Raw genomic sequence first — 16,534 nt, 5'->3', positions numbered from 1 at the left:
AAGCATTCTTATTTCTTAAGTGGATGGGAAGGACCCCAAGAATCACAGTGGAACAAATCAATACTGAAGGCTGAGACTACACTGGTTATGATAGATTTTGGTACGAATGACATTACTTCGGGTGACACTCGAAAGATCTTCCAAGGTCTCAAGGACTTTGTAAGAGCTGGAAGAAAAGAAAAGTACAAGTGATTTTTGATATCTTTCCTGTCCCATCAATGACAACAAAAACGACAGGAGATACTGCAGGTAGGTTGTTAGTTATGCAAGTGCTGTAAAGTAGAGTTTTGGTTTCATAGAACAATGAGCCTCTTATATATGGCTTCTGTCTCAGTAGAAGGCAAAACAAACTTCTGAGTGACAGACTAGCTAAACTAGTCAGGAAGGTGTTAAACAGAGTAAAATACACAAACATAAATGTCTCAAGGTATCATTTGTCAGTTCAGACACACAGGACCTGAAACGTTTATAGACGGATGTTAGGGTCTGTTACAGACCACCAGATCAGCATTGAGAACAGGACAAACAGCTCTTTCAACTTCTGTAATGTATAAAAAGAAAAACCACATTATCATGGAGGATTTGAACCTGGGGTACATATGCTAGAGTTCCTATGCTGCCACTCCTTGGAGTTTCTTAAAAAATTAAGAAGCTAGTAAACCCAACTCAGGGTAATTCTTCATTAAACTTCACTGTGATAGAGAATGATGACCTAACCACCAAATTATAAAGAAGCAAGTGCCAGTGATTACAACATAACTACATTTATGTGCCAACCGAATATAGTTTCGATCAGTATTTTCTATACTTGGCATTTTGAAAAGGCCCATTTCCTCATGCTGAAAGGAATTGTGAGTAAAAGTTTAAATAAAACAATCTGAATGATAATAGGAAGTTGTATAAATCCACAATTCCAGTGTCACTAAAGAAGACTTCTTTGGTTAAAAAGAAAAGTGGAAGGACTAGAACTTTCACCCAAGAGTTTTAGTAGCCATTAATATTGATGTTCAGTTGACCAATGGAAACAGAGAAGGAACCAATACTATGAAAACTAGGAGTGCTAACAAGAACACAGATGTTTTAAAACTCATTGGAGTCTCTAGGAATTCTTATTTTACTGAGAAATTGAAACAATACAAAACCTGCTAACCAATTACATCATTCAAAAGCTTCCTAGCCATGTTTCTGGTGATTGCTGCATTATTTACAGAGTTCCCAGTACGAAATTATCCTTTCAAAACAAAGTACTGTTTCACAGGAATCTGAGCTCTTCTTCATAACCAATGCTCTTAATAGCCAAAGGCATTAAGGCAAAGCTCAATTCTCAACAGCTACAAATAAAACTGGGATGGTTTGACCATGTGACTTAATGTTTTATAAAGTCGAAACTACCGATTGTAGAGGATTTCACCTGGCATATGTTCTTTACGCACAGGTTTTAGGCCAAATGACTTGCACCAGGAACATTGTTAAACATTACAATTCATGTTACTGGTCTCAATGGTGATTAGTTTTTCTTCATTTTAAGTGGAAGTGTAATGCGATATTACAACAGTATTGTCTCAGTCTCCTGAGCAGTCAGTAAGAAGTAGAGCAAAATCCACTAACTGATAAAAGCAAATGCAAAGAGTTGTCTGCAGCGACAGTGGATAAGTTACCCAAATAAAAGTGATCTTTTAAGAGCACACACTGTTCTTAATATTTGGCTCAATGAACATTAAAAGGTTTCCTTTCATCTAGGATATTAACTACCAGATGAGGTTTAGCAGCCACAGGACCAAAAATCTTGGTTTTAGGGTATAATTTCTTCCCTACAACTACTTATTTAAAAAAATACACTAGCAGACTTTTTACTTCATCTTTTGACCTCAGTTTCCACTGATTTAAAGATGTTAGCTTTGTGACAAAAACAACAACACTATTTTGAACTGAAAGCAAGCATTGCTTTGACTAAAATTAAGTGATTTTAAAATAGGCAGAGAGATAAAGAGCAATTATAAATTTAACAGTTCAAATTCAAGTCAAATCGAAGGATTAACCCGCTACCATCTCTGCAATGAGCAAATATTTTGCAGCCCACAACTCAATACCATTTTTAACAGAATGAGTATTAAGGATCCTCTTGTTTTGGAAAGAGAGGATATTTTACAAACACTTGGTAGTCATTTTTATTTAATTATTTCTAAAAGGAAAACAGTGATCAGTTTTTAGAAGTACTAAATATCCATTCACATTTTTCCCAAGTTTACACCAAGCTGGTGAAACTGTGGCCACAGTTATTCAAGAACCTTGGCTCAAATAATAAGTCAGTTGCTATTCATCCTAGTGGGATATCCAGACAAATTGCTACTGAGACATTGGATTTTATAAGATGATAGGTGCCTCCTGTATTACTCTTCCTCACCATCAGCACTAAGTCTTAAAAAAGGATAAATGCCCATTGAAATGCTCATTAGCAGATCCTATCAACCAACCAAGAAGATAATGGATTTTCTCTTCAGAGTCTGGATACCATCTGTTCTTCTCCCACACAGAAAAGGATGTAACAGTTCTCTCATATAAAAAAGTAGAAAAATGAGTGATAATCTAGAATGAAACAGCAGCAAAGACTGCATGCACTTAGAAATCCATCCTCCATGCTACACAATTTATCAAGTTATTCTGAAGCTGAGTATCTCCAGTTGTAATCCCTTGTGAAAGCACTGTGCACTTAAAAAAAGCACAACGCCCAGAAGGGATCATCCCAATGTTTAAAAAAAAAAAAAAAATAAGAGTTGGGAAGAAGAGCTAGATATTTCATAAGGAATGGGGAGCTGACTGGGAGGCAGCTGAACAGAGAAAGAATCCAGAGGTGGAAGTAATAGACTGTGGTCCTTCAAAAAAATAAAAGGAAGTGAGATTAAATGTCATTTAACTGAAGATACTATCTGTGCCAGTTCCTCATTCCCGAGTCTTAGCTCCTTAGGGAAAGTCTATCATTCATGCACTAAATTCTACTACTGCACTCAAGAATCACATTCTAGAGTATGATCAAAACCCAATGTCATGGCTTGGCTTGCCATCACTTCCCATGCCCTCTGAACATTTCTTCTTTATCACAGTCAGCAGAGGAGCTCTCACTAGAGACTGTGCTTCTTCAGCCTTTGCTCTAGCTTGTTAGAGTTCCAGGGGAACTGTTATTTTTTTAAATCGTCCTTTATCTTCCCTTCTAGTCAATTCTCAAACAACTATACTGAACAGAGGCCAAAGCTTTTGAGTGCATGTCTGTGGTGTTTTGACACCTCTTTTCCCCCTCAATGCACAGTACAGAAACATTTTTACTTGCCATCTCACTTCTTATTTTTGTTTCAGGGTGTTTCCCCTCCCCTCCGGTTGTGATTTTGTTTTGGGTTTTCTTTTTTGGCATTTTCCTAATGCCGCTTCAAGAGATGTATTTTTCTTTGGACATTTCAACATCAGTCCCTTCCCAGAGGTCAAGTTCAGAGCAGAAGCATGGGAGTAGTGAGCTGCCACTCACAGTAGATTGTGCAAGTGTTCGAACTACAATCACACATGCTCCACTGAGCTCAGTTCCCCATCAGGGGGCCTCAAATGCCCTACTAGGCTTCTTGGACTGAGCTCCTTCTTGACTGGAAGGGGGAAAAGAGTGTGGTCCTCTTCCAAGTGTTCCCCCTCACAGTAAATTACGCTGAACTTCATGATGTGATCCTTCCTTTCATGCTTTGATCAGCAGTGAAATAGCTGATGAGGACATATCCTTGGGCATCAGAGTCAAGAGGACTACAAGAACAGATCTCAGTGCTTTTGTTTCAGGTTCAGACAGACATCACTGCATTATTTAATCTTCAAAACAGGGACTGAGTAAATTTTCACAGCCAGTGTCACAAAACAGGTTTCAGAATAGCAGCCGTGTTAGTCTGTATCCGCAAAAAGAAAAAGGAGTACTTGTGGCACCTTGGAGACTAACAAATTTATTTGAGCATAAGCTTTCGTGAGCTACAGCTCACTTTATCGGATGCATTCCGATGAAGTGAGCTGTAGCTCACGAAAGCTTATGCTCAAATAAATTTGTTAGTCTCCAAGGTGCCACAAGTACTCCTTTTTCTTTTTGCGGTCACAAAACACTTCCGTACAAAAGCTTAGATCTGGGAGAACAAGGTGGCAGCTCAAAAGAGGTGGCGAAATACAGTGCTGCTATGTACTCCCCTTATTCCTAATTAAAGCCTGTCCTGTTCTCTGTACACTAGTATCAGGTATGCTATTTGGTTCAGCACCTATTTCAGCTCAGTGACTACCAAAGCATTTGGCACACAAATTCCTGGATGGTCCAGTATATGACCTTCTTTTGGTCTCTTCTTTTACAGGTACAGTATAGCATTTAAGACTGCTTAGAACCTTCAAACTTTATCAGTGCAACAAAGTGTTAGACTACTCTGATCATTGCATGTCTACCTCACTTGACCACATTATGCATATTTGTGGCCCCTGACAAGCATCACCCAATGCACTAGAGAGAGATCAGGAACACCTGCAAGTCCTGCTTGAGGCACCCAAGGAAGATTTTTTTGTAGGTCAGTATGCGAGCCAGGCTGAAAAGCTTCAAAGGCCAAAGCTTTGAAACTGACGCTTAATGTCAGTGAAGACTGCTACGCATCAGGACTCAGTTCCAGTAAAGCCCACATCAGCACAGACCTCCCTTCCATATCCCCGTAATCCCAACTGTCTAACTGTCCCACTGAAATGCCCAGCACTAACACTGAGTTCAAGGGCTCGGTCATGCTCCTGCTTAGATACTTGGAGTCTGTGGTAGGAAATTTCAGTTTACTGAATGAGGCACAGACTTCTTACAAGAGGCTCACCTAAATCAAGGCAAACCACCCCTCCTATAACAAACAACCAGTTTACATCAGGGAATCCTAATTTTACTCTCCTGCATTCTCAAGCTTGAAGTGCAACAGAGAACAACAAGTCAGGTCTCACTGGATGTTCCAGGTGCCGCAGTCATTCCTGATCCTCCGATATACTACCACAGATTCCCACGGTACTAATTTTGTGTTCATCACTCCACATTAGTGGAGAGTTAGGATTTCTCCATGCAGTCAGAATGGTTTTTTTTGCCTCCACTGATGGTCACAGTTGGGAGAAGGGGAAAGAGAGAAAAGAGGGGAGAGACATTCAGCATACAAAGCTCTGGCCTCAACCCCAATGTACCAGTCCCTCTTATACTGATGCTTCACAAAGCCCTTTCAAGGCTCCCCCTTGAATAGGGGCAGGATGAAGATAGTAACTCACCCTATTTGGACTTAGATGAGTCAGAGGATCCTGATGTTAAATACATCCCTACTATAGAGGAACAGAGATCTTGACTTTACAAGGGAGGACCTCATTCTCCACCAAACCTCTCCCCAAATTCTTACCAAAAGTTGTCCAAGATAATTGTTGAAGCCAACACAGTAATCTATAAGGGCCATAACTGAGGTACCCAGGAATCCCTATGAAATATGAATTGTGCCCTTACACCCAAATCAGGTGGTGAGAAAGCGTGACTGACTTCTCCCACAGCTGCCTCAGTCCTGAAGGCAGATAGAGGGGAGAGAAATAAAGCCTACATAGCCAAAAGTCAGGTTAAGCTTTGTAAGAAAAGCACTGTCCTGGTCAATTCTCTTATCCTCAAAGGCACACACCTGGCTCATCTTGAGGAATGGGCAATATTGGATACTATCTATGGTGACAATAGACACACAGACAGCAGTGAATGCCCAAAGGTCTTCAAGCACCTGGGTTCCTAGAAAAGTTCCAGAGAAACCGGGTATCCACCTTGGATCAGAAAAAGGCTGTTTGGGGAGCATGTAGAGTGTTTACAAGAGGAAGACAAACATAGCATTGCATTTTCTAAGGCCTGCATCTCACCCCAGGGGTCCTTCCTTCCAGAGTAGGATAAGGTAAGTTTTGCATCAACTGGCTTCCAGTGTTTGCTGAGCCTTTAGTCAGCACACCATTACCTGGACCTTATTCTCAGAAGCAGATTGGAAGCCTTTTACTCCCGATGATCCCTGCTCAACTCAGACACAGACACTGTTCTGTGGGGCTATGAGCTTAGGTTTCAGAAAGCCATCCTGACTGCATGCATTTCAGTTCCCCCAACCCCCCATATCTCCCTCTCCCCACAAAAAAACACTACAATGTTTTTGTGTTTATCAATACCAGGAAGAATTGCTGCAGGGAAATCCAATCTGGCCTGGCAAAGAGCAATCAAGGCAGTGCCACCAGGTGAAAGACAAAAGGGGGTTTACTCTAGATATTTCCTGACACACAGTCCTCAGGAAACTACATCAATATCTAGTCAAAGAAGTTCAAGGTCACTACCCCAAGAACCATCACCCCTTTTCTAGATATAAGAGAATGACTGTACATCCTCTGGACTTTGAAGATGCTTACAAGCATATAGAGATACTTCCTAAACAACAGTAGGATTTGCTGAAGCGAGAACAGCACTGCCAGTTAGGTCTTGCCTTTGGCATAAACTGCCTTTTTTTTATTAAATGTACTCTTATCCTGTGTAGATACTTGGACAATTGAGGGATTAGAGACAACACTCTGGTGAGTGCTGAAACATCAATCTGTGTTACTGCAGGGGTGCTGGAGTTGTTAGAATTCAAGACTGACTGCTGGGATTCTGGTTGTTATTGGTAGGGCTCCGTGTCTGTCACAGAGGCTGCGGAAGTCATGGATTCCGTGACTTTTTGCAACCTCCATGACTTCTGCAGTGGCCAGTGTGGCTGGCCCCGGGGCCAGCTGATCAGGTGGCCCCAGAGACAGCCACACAGGCGGCTGCTAAGGCAGCCCCGGGCAGCTAGCCCTGGATACTGCCCGACCAGCCGCCGGTGAGGCCGGACCTGGGGACTGCCTAAGCAGCAGTCCTGGGGGCGGCCGGAGCAACCACTGCTCAGCAGCTCCCGCGACAGCTGGTGCCGCTGGCCCCAGGGCACCCCCCACCCCAGAGCAGCGCCTTCCCCCGGGGACCTCCCAGAGCAGCGGCCCCCCCACCTAAGATTTAGTCAGGGATTTTTATAGTACAAGTCATGGTCAGGTCATGGGCTTTTATTAAAAATACCCATACCTAAATTATAGCCTTAATTATTGGGATACAAAGCCTTCCAAGTAGTTTCCATGGCAGATCACTATTAAAAGGCTTTGAAGTGGACTTCAAGGTCCTAATGGAAGAAAAAAAATACAAGTACTTTCACATCACATCTGGGTAACTAACAGACTCTAAGCCTCTTTAGCATGGTAGGAGACAAGAAGCAATATTTAATTTGAAATCCATTCCTAAGACACCTTTTGTCCAGATTGTAGTGATGACAGATTTGTACATCATGAGAGGAACTATGAATACAGAACTCTACACACTGAGAACATGGTCTATCCAGAAACAGTAGCTGCACATCAGATGTCCTGAAAATGCAAGCAGTCAGAACTTTTAGAGACCTAGTATTACAAAAGGTGGTCCTGGTTCAAGTAAACAAAACAAAGAGACACAAGGTCGCACCTGCTGGAAAGAGCTTTATTTTAGAAGATGTTCAAAACTGCCACATACATGGCAGAGAAGATCATCATCATGCAATTGATATTACAGATTCTTACAGGTGGTCCTTAGATAAGGAAGAGACAGCATAGCTTTGACTAGTCAGGGACACCAGAGATGAGTTTCCTTACTACTCACCCCTACAAGCTGCCAATTATCTCATGGCATGAAGGAGACCGCATTAGCAAAGAATGTCTTCACCTATATATTTCCTTTCCACTAGCCCAACTCACAGCATAGATCCACAGCAATACTCAGAAGACAAAATGCTCAGTGACCATATACTGACCGGCCCAGACAGATTTTCACCTATTACAGATAGTTAAAGGCAGTCCCATCAACCTGAGAATTTGGACTCAGATCCCCCAGCTAGGGTATTAGCCCAGCCCAGGGGCTCTTTCCGTGACAAGGCAGAGATCATTAAGCATAAAGAGTAACATTTTCAAAAGTGTTTAAATAACTTAGAAGCCTATATCCTCCCATTGACTTTCAATGGCACTTAGACACTTTTGAAAACGTTACCTGCCAATTCCAAGGTCATCTTCCATACAAACCTGTAACTCCAAAGAGAGACAGTTTGCAGGGAGGTACAATCAGGCCCAAGTGGACTCCTTCTACTTCAGGGGTTCTCAACCTTCTTCTTTCTGAACACACCCCCCTCTCCCCAACATGCTATAAAAACTCCATGGCCCACCTGTGCCACAAGAACTGTTTTTCTGCATATAAAAGCCAGGGCAAGCATTAGGGGGGTAGCAAGCAGGGCAACTGCCCAGGGCCCCAGACACAGGGAGCCCCACAAAGCTAAGTTGCATAGGCTTCGGCTTCAGCCCCAGATGGCAGGGCTGAAGGCCCTGGGCTTCAGCCCCAAGTGGTGGGGCTTCGGCTTTCTGCTCTAGGCCCCAGGAAGTCTAATGCCAGCCCTGCTTGCCAGACTCCCTGAAACCTGCTCGCAGCCCCCAGGCCCCTGGTTGACAATGACTGCTCTACTTGGCTCACAAAGACTACTGGTTCTCTACCTGCAATCCCAACTGAAAGTCTAAACTCCATCCTAGTTTGACAGCTATTACAGACTAACACCTTAGCAACCCTGGCCATCAAGTTAACATTGGGATTGACACTTTTTTTTTTTTTTTTTTTAAAATAAAACTCCCTATGCCATCTGATTATTAATGTGGTCCTGAGAAAGTTGACAAAACTTTATATTGACCTATTCAGTACCTGCAAACTCAGGTTTCTTCTATGAAGGTCAGTTTTCTGGTGGCAGAAACTTTAGGGTCTTGGTTTATTTCTGCAGTCATCCACTTAGCAAAGCAATGCAAATATAGTAAAACCAACCATTGTGATGCCATCTACACAGCACAAAGGGAAGAAAAAAAGAGGAACTAGGCTAAGAGGAAAATTTTAAGGAAATGTTTAAGGAAAAACATAGTGAAAGTCAGACAACACCAAATAGATCCACAGAACAGAACTTCTCTGCAGTTTTCTTCTCAATCTTTCCCCACCCAACCAATAACCCCTCATTTCAATTCTGGGCCTATGTTCAACAGGGACTGGCACTTATGCTAAGCAGCATTTTAGTGAGCAGTATAGGGACAGTCATGAGAGCCGTGAAGTCATTTCTCCTAACACCCTATAGTAACTCAAGGGGAAGAAACTGTTTTAAAGGATCAAGTCACTAATCAGATCAGCAAAGGACAGATTCATCCACCCAAAGTTGAGCTTGGCTATCTCACCCACCCTCTGACCTGTCATTATCTGAACACAAAAGTCTGACAAATTCAGCATGTGGCGCCCTCTATGTCTATTTCAATATGAGACTTGGAACACAACAGAAAGCAACTCATCCATTTGAATTTACTAATTCCTAGTGCTCACTACCTCAGTGATAGGGATATCTGAAGCTGAAAACAGCTCTAAACTACATCTGAGCCTCTGTTTCCATTAGTAGAAAGTTAGGCTGATCAACTCAAGTATCATCCAGACACCAAACCAGTGCAACTGTTCAAATAACCATGAATTTTATACATCAAACAGTTTCAGGTGTTGCATCTTTCCCCCTCCCCCAGTCACACAAATTATAAAAACCACCAAAAAAAAACAAACAAACAAAACAGACTTTTAAAATGTGTCTTCCTCCACCCACCGAGTGATCTATACCAGAACCACACAAGCAAAAAAGGAAAGAATGGATACAAAGTATTGTAAAATACAATAAACTAAAATAAAACAAGACAAGACTGTTTTCCCCCTCTAATTGAAAGATTGAAAGTAGGTAACACCGCAATACTGACCTCAATGAGTAGGTCTACATTGTAGCTGGCAGAAAGATTACCAGCGCAGTAGACACCCTTGTGCTATTATGATTCAAACCTGTACACTGAAAACAGCAGTGTGGACACTGATGCACAGGCAGACGCTCAGGCCAGCCACCTAAACTTGGACTCACCTGACCCCTAGGTCTATCTCCACCAGTGCAACAGTGTCAACACTTAACACACTAGCTCAAGCCCACCTAGTGCAAGTCTGTTTACCCAACCCAAGAGGCTTGCTCTCATCTGTAGCGTAGACATACCCAAAAGGCACAAGGACTATTTACATGAGCGGCACTACTAAGTTTTTGTGTAAGGGAACTGTTGCCCCCTTACTAAGGGTCAGTGGGGGGTGTTTTGGTTGGCTAGCTCCCAGTACTAAAAGGGGAAGGGTCTATGGGAAATCAGGACCCTGAGACTGACAGTCCCCGGGAACAATGGGGAGACGCCAATGCTCCAGCTCAGCCTGAATGACAGGGCGGGCAGGCTAATCAGGGAGTCAGGAGGCCAGGGAACTCCCCTCCTCTGTGTGAACTGGATTGGCCTGGGTCAGACAGAGTGGGGCCGAGCTAAGGAGAAAGCAGGGGCCCAAGCTGAGCTGCAGAGCAGAGCTGTGCCAGATCCAGAGGGACCAGAAAAGCAGCCCAGAGAGAACGCAGACCCTGTCCTGGGAGCAGAGCTGCAGCCCCAAAGCCAGAGGCACAGGCCAGAGAGAGCAGACTTGCCCTGGGAGCAGAGCTGCAGCAACCAGAGCCAGAGGGGCCAGAAAAGCAGCCCAGGAAGCAGGTCAGTGCTGGGAGCAGAGTCACAGAAGCAGCCTGCAGAGCAGATCTGTCCTGGGAGCAGAGCTGTAGCAACCAGAGGCAGAGGGCTCAAAGAAGCAGCCCAGGGAGCTGGAGGCAGAGCAGCAGCAGCACAGAGACAGAGCGGTGCAGCTGGGGCTGGAGCAGTCTGGAGCTGGGTGCGGTAAGCAGCTGAAGAGAGCGAGGGGGACCCTGGCTAGCGAGCCCAGCACAGGGAGATGCCTCAGCCAAGAGGCTCTGCAGGCCAGGCTTGGATCGTAACCCCGACAGGGCAGGGACAACACTGGGAAGAAGGGTCCTACCACTTAGAGCCTGACAGCGTGTGGCCACCACCAGAGCAAGTGTCCAACCCACAGCATCCCTGCAGCACAGCCAGGGCCTGAGAAGGCGGCCTGGGACTTACAAGGAGCAGACTGTGAACTGCCCTGACATTCCAGAGACACTGTTTGTGATGTTCCCTGCCACAGAGCCGGTTGATGTGTTTCCTTTAACCTTTCCCATTTTTTCTTATTCTTTTTAAAATTAAATTGTTGATTAAATAACTTGCATTTGCTTTAAATTGTATGTAATGGTCAGTGGGTCAGAGAAGTGCCCAGTGCAGAGAGAGTACCCTGGAGTGGGGACACCCTAGCCCCTGTCCTAGGTGACCACAGCAGGGTTGGGGGGTCAAGCCCCCCAGGAATCCTGGGCCCAGCCTTGTTGGGGTTACGAGGACTCTGCCAGATAGGAGAGTGGAAGGGGAGTCCTCAAGGGCAGGGAGGCCACTGGGTAAAGGAAGTGGGAGCGAGGACTCAGATCCTTTCACTAGCTCACTTCACCGGGGTAGTGCACAAGCCAGGAAAGTTCCCCACAAGAGCGGGACTATTCCCCCGCTTACATTTGCCATGTCTACATGTATATGAAGATAGTTACAGTTATTGTGAGAATCACAAGTTATAATTTTTAACTGTATTAGATTAATATACCTTTTGTATTACAAAAAAGCTGAAGAACACCCTTCACTGATTGCATACTTGAACATGCAGATGTAATAAAGACATTGTCTAGTGGTCTGAACCCATGACTGAAAGTCAGAAGCACCTGAAATTGGGGGGAGGTTGTTTATTTTCATAGGGTTTTAAAAAACAACAAAAAACAAAAGACAACAGGTGAAACTGACAGGGCCACATTGTGCCATCTGTTTCTAAACTCCACACCCCAATGATTTAAGAAATGGCAGCACTGTGTGGTCTCCAGATGGGTATATAATTGAAGCACGTAGTTGTGGTATTTCTAGAGAGGTAAAGACAGAGGCATTAGATGCAGTTATACATAACATATACATGTATTTAGAATGCCCAAGTTCCTTTATCAGACCAACTACTTCTGTCAGACTTACAGAAAGTGAAACGGTGAGGGTATCTCTAAAACTAAGGATGATACTTCCCGACCTGACAGGAGAGTTGAGAGGATTTACTTGCTACTATCTATTAGGTGCTTTGAAGGTGAAGCACACTGAAGAGCTAAATATTATTTAATGTGCAGCGTTCCAATTATAACAGTTATCTTTTCATACATTTGTAATACCAGATTGTTCAAAATTAGAGGAAAACACATATTACCCGTACTTTTTCAAACACACAACTTGTTATTTCCATATCAAATTTCTTTACACAGACACTTGTCTACACCAAGGAACAAACCCATGACAAGTTTTAAAACTATTAAATTTGAGATTTTTGCTTTTTTTTTTTAAAAAAAAAAAAGCAAAGCAAAGCATAAAAATAAAAATGGTTAAGTTGTGAAATACTATCTACCCATATATACCCCTGCTCCCACCCTACCCCCCACCCCGGACCAAGATAATAACTCGGGTAGCATTTTACTAAGCTTCGTAATAAAATGCGTTTGAGGGATCATGTTTGTTTAGAACCAACATGCAGTTTCACCCCAAAATGTAGCTTAAGGAAGTTGAAAAGCTCAGGAAATCATAGGCTTAGAATTAAATTGCTTCTTCAATTGCTATGCTGTAATCAAAGCCGTGAAATCCTGTCGAACCTCTGAGGTTCAAATTCTAAATTTTATGATTTAAATGAACTTGGATTATGATGGAAAGAATATTTAAGCACTATCCCTCTTCCCATCCCCCCTCCAAAAAAGATTTTTTTTCTCCACCCTACATGTTGGACCAATACCAGATACCACACACACACTCTATATGTTGTATTCATGAAAGAAACCAAAACAATGGTAAATGGCCACTCATGTTCCACATTAATTTATAAACAGGATTCTAAGAGAGAGAAACATGAATGAGAAAAGACAAGAAAGATGATAGGAACAACAGTAATGTTTACTTGCTACAGATAAGACAGAAAATACACATACAAAATAAAGTTTTATGAAGGAAACAGAAAAAAAAATCACATTTCAAAGTAATGTGTTAGTGTTTACATTTGACACGTGGAAACTTCAGCACTTTTGGTGATACAGTGGTCTATTTAAGTGGCTCTAGATCAGAGGTGGGCAAACTACGGCCCGCGGGCCACATCCGGCCCACGGGACCGTCCTGCCCAGCCCTTGAGCTCCCGGCTGGGGAGGCTAGTCCCCGGCCCCTCCCCTGCTGTCTCCCCTCCTCTACAGCTACGCCGCCGCCACACGGGCAGCGCTCTGGGCGGCAGCGTGTCTAGCTCTAGCTGGGTGGCATGGCTGCCAGACATGGTGCTTTGAGCAGCATGGTAAGGGAGCAGCGGGCAGTTGGATGGGGCAGAGGTTCGGGGAGGGAGGCATTCAGGGGACAGGGAAGAGGGGGCAGTTGGATAGGGCTGAGGTTCTGTGGGGTGGGGGCATGGGACAGAGGGTTAGATAGGGGGTGGTGTCCCGGGGCAGTTAGGGGCAAAGGAGCAGCGGGGGTTGGATAGGTGGGGGAGGAGGCCAGGCTGTTTGGGGAGGCACAGCCTTCCCTACCTGGCCCTCCGTACAGTTCTGCACCCCGATGTGGCCCTCGGGCCAAAAAGTTTGCCCATCCCTGCTCTAGATTCAAGATTTTAACAGGACTCAACAAACCTGCTCTGAACTGCATTAAACACAGCAGTTGCCTCTTCCCACTGCCTCAGGTCAAATGTTTGACCCTATCTATTTTTTATGAAGTTATGACTTGAGAATTATACCATATAATTTGTTCACAATGTGTGTTACTCCTAGTAATCTTTAGCAGGAGTTATTTAGTGCATGCAATGAGAATTTTTAAATTAAGTACACAGAATTCAGAAGGAGTAGATCTTGTGGTGCAGACTATATGAGCTAGTGTCAAATACAATGCAGCATGAATTTAAAATAGGCTAAGCTCTAAATTAATTTAGGTGAAATTCTATTAGAAATATGAGAAAAGGAAATAGATACAACTATAGCTTTGTGGTATGCAGTAATCAGTAGTACAAAGGGGGGAAAGTTACTGAAGACAAAACAATGCTATTAAGCACAACTGCTAATACAAAGCATTGAGAGCTAGGATGAAAAGAGATCAAAACACACAAGTTTCCTTATTTTTATCAACAGAGAGTCTTGGCAAATGTGGATTACTTTTTGTTAAGTTTTACCTAGACCAGAAATAGTCTTTAATTAGTATTTAAAATTCAAAAGTCTCTAACCCATGTCCACATACCAACCAAGAGGCAGTTTCATTCAGCAAGATATCAGCATCTGAAGATATTCAGAGACTATAAAGCCAGGATGGGCCATTGCTATAATTGTCCGACCCCATAAACTTCCCTTGATTTCTGTTTGAACTGGGATCTCTCTTTTAGAAAAGCATATCTATATGCTGTGCAGAAGCTTTAACCATTATGTCTCCAATAACATACTGACTACTCCAAAATGTGGCAGAAGCTTACAGTTCTGAGTTTAGTCTTGTTATATCTAGTACCCAGTAGAATTTAAAGGAACCACTGAAGCAGACAGACAAGAAAGAGACTCAATTACAATAATGAAACTGCCTTCTCCTTCCCTACCAAAACACTGCTGAATTCAAAATAAGGGATAAAGAGTGTTCCATGTGAGCTCTTCTATTTTTTATGTAAGGTCAGTAGAAGCAGCTTTGATGATCTAATGACATGCTGCACTTGGGAGTGGGAATCTCTTACTTGTAATTACCTTTTCCCTATCTAACCGACCATAGATTCTCCTCTCAGTTGCAATAAAACCATTTCATGTATAAATTGTGACTGGCTCCTACTGCCCGGCGTCCCAACTCCTGCATACCTTTAATATCTTTGCGTGACAAGTTGTTGCTGTTTCCGTTTTCTTCCCAATACAAATCCACATTTATCTCAAGCCGGCTCGTGGACAACGGGAACAGACACCGAGAAGGGTGAGGGGGCGGGGGGAGAGAGAGGGGGGACTTCCAGTTGTTTCTCCGTTGGCCAAATTCAGACCGGGGGGAGGGGGAGCAAAGGCTTCCTATTTCAACCCAGCGGCCCCTGCTCAGCGCAGATCGAGTTATCCGGCCCCCACGTGGGAAGAGGAAGGAAGCGAAGGGCTCTGAAGCACCCGGGCTGAGGAATGGAGATATCTGCAGTCTCTTACCTTGTCCAGCTCATCGTGCAGCTCGGCCAGGCTGGGCCGGATGAGCTTCTCGCCCAGCTCGGCGGCCGTGTGCCGGTAGTGGTCTATCCTGGGCACGGCGTCCATGGTGTTGTGGCCGAAGGTGCGCAGATAGTAAGTGTTGGTGTGGGTATCATAGTGATGATGCCCCCCGGAGCCGCCGCCGCCCCCGGAGTGGAGGCTGCCCTCGCTCAGCACCGTGTCGCCGCCGTTCTGGAAGCTGACACCGCCGCCCTCCAGGCCCCCGCCGGGCTCGGCCGGGCTCTCATCACCGGCCGATGGGTCCACAAAGTTCACCCGAAACCTGCCCTTGGCCTCCTCGCTGCCCTTCACCGCTGCGCCGCCCTGCCCGCCAGGTTTCTGGGGCTCGTCCGCCGCCGCCCGGCCAGAGCCCTCCGCCACCAGGTCCACCTGGAAGCGGCTCTGGCTCGGGGTGGGACCCAGCGGTCTGCACAGCGCATCCCCGGCCGCTGCCGCCAGAGACAGCCCCGCTTCTGGCTCAGAGTCGGCAGCCGGCGCATCCCCAACGCCAGCCGGCAAACGCGGCGTTTCCTCAGTCCCTCCAGACCCCGCTGCTGCTGCCTGCTGCTGCTCCCGGGTGGAGCCGGACAGCGGCTGTTTCCCCTCCATGTCTCCGGCTCAGGGCGCAGCGAACGAGCGACAGCCCCGGCTGCCTCTGAAACCTGAGCGGCGGCTCCGCTGCTTTAAACGTCCAACCACCAGCCGGGCTGCCCCGAGACCACGCAACGCGCCGCGCCCGCCCCTCGGCGCCTCTCCCCTCCCTCCGCCGCAGCGCCAGGTGATGATGATGATGCTGCTACTGCCAGGGCGGCTCTTCTCTCTCGCCCGCCCGCAACAAGCCCCTAACCCCGGAGAGAGGGGCAGCAACAGCCGCCTTGCGGAGCGCTCCGCACCGGACCCCGCCCCCTCCTGCTCCCCCCGGCACCGACCGGGCGCCCCGGCTGAGGAAACACGCGGTGCCCGCTCCCCACTGCGCTACCTGACCTAAACCCAGAGCCACCCTGACGCCGGCGAGCGGCGATCCCCACACCCCGAGCCAGGGCCCCACGCCGCGGCACTGACACCCCGAGCAGGAGGCGGAGCGGCGCTCGCCCAGCGCCAAAGCACTGACAGCGCCGCGCTGCGAGCAGCCGGCAGAGCTGGCCGGGCTCAGCCAATCGCCGCTCCCCCGCGCGGCTGGGTCTTTAAAGCGACACGAGGCCGGGCCACCGGCGGAAGTGGTTCCTTCCCAGTTC

The 16,534-nt window shown here is 45.6% G+C and overlaps 1 protein-coding gene across 3 annotated transcripts in view; it reads right to left on the bottom strand.

The window, feature by feature from the left end:
* SLC12A2 (solute carrier family 12 member 2) overlaps window positions 1-16,136 on the bottom strand; it is a 101,243-nt gene extending 85,107 nt beyond the window's left edge. The window contains exon 1 of one of the 3 annotated variants that reach the window (XR_012639584.1): window positions 15,261-16,136. Coding sequence is in view for 2 of the 3 variants with exons in the window: in XM_074953065.1 (XP_074809166.1) it covers window positions 15,261-15,908 (648 nt within the window). In the remaining variant the exon portion in view is untranslated. The remainder of the gene's footprint in view (window positions 1-15,260) is intronic. The other 2 variants (XM_074953065.1, XM_074953066.1) reach the window with 2 other exon arrangements.
* Between the last annotated feature and the right edge of the window lie 398 nt (window positions 16,137-16,534).

Source organism: Natator depressus, chromosome 5, assembly GCF_965152275.1.
Source record: "Natator depressus isolate rNatDep1 chromosome 5, rNatDep2.hap1, whole genome shotgun sequence".
NCBI classification, from domain to species: Eukaryota; Metazoa; Chordata; order Testudines; family Cheloniidae; genus Natator; species Natator depressus.
This window is presented reverse-complemented; position numbering and strand designations above follow the sequence as displayed.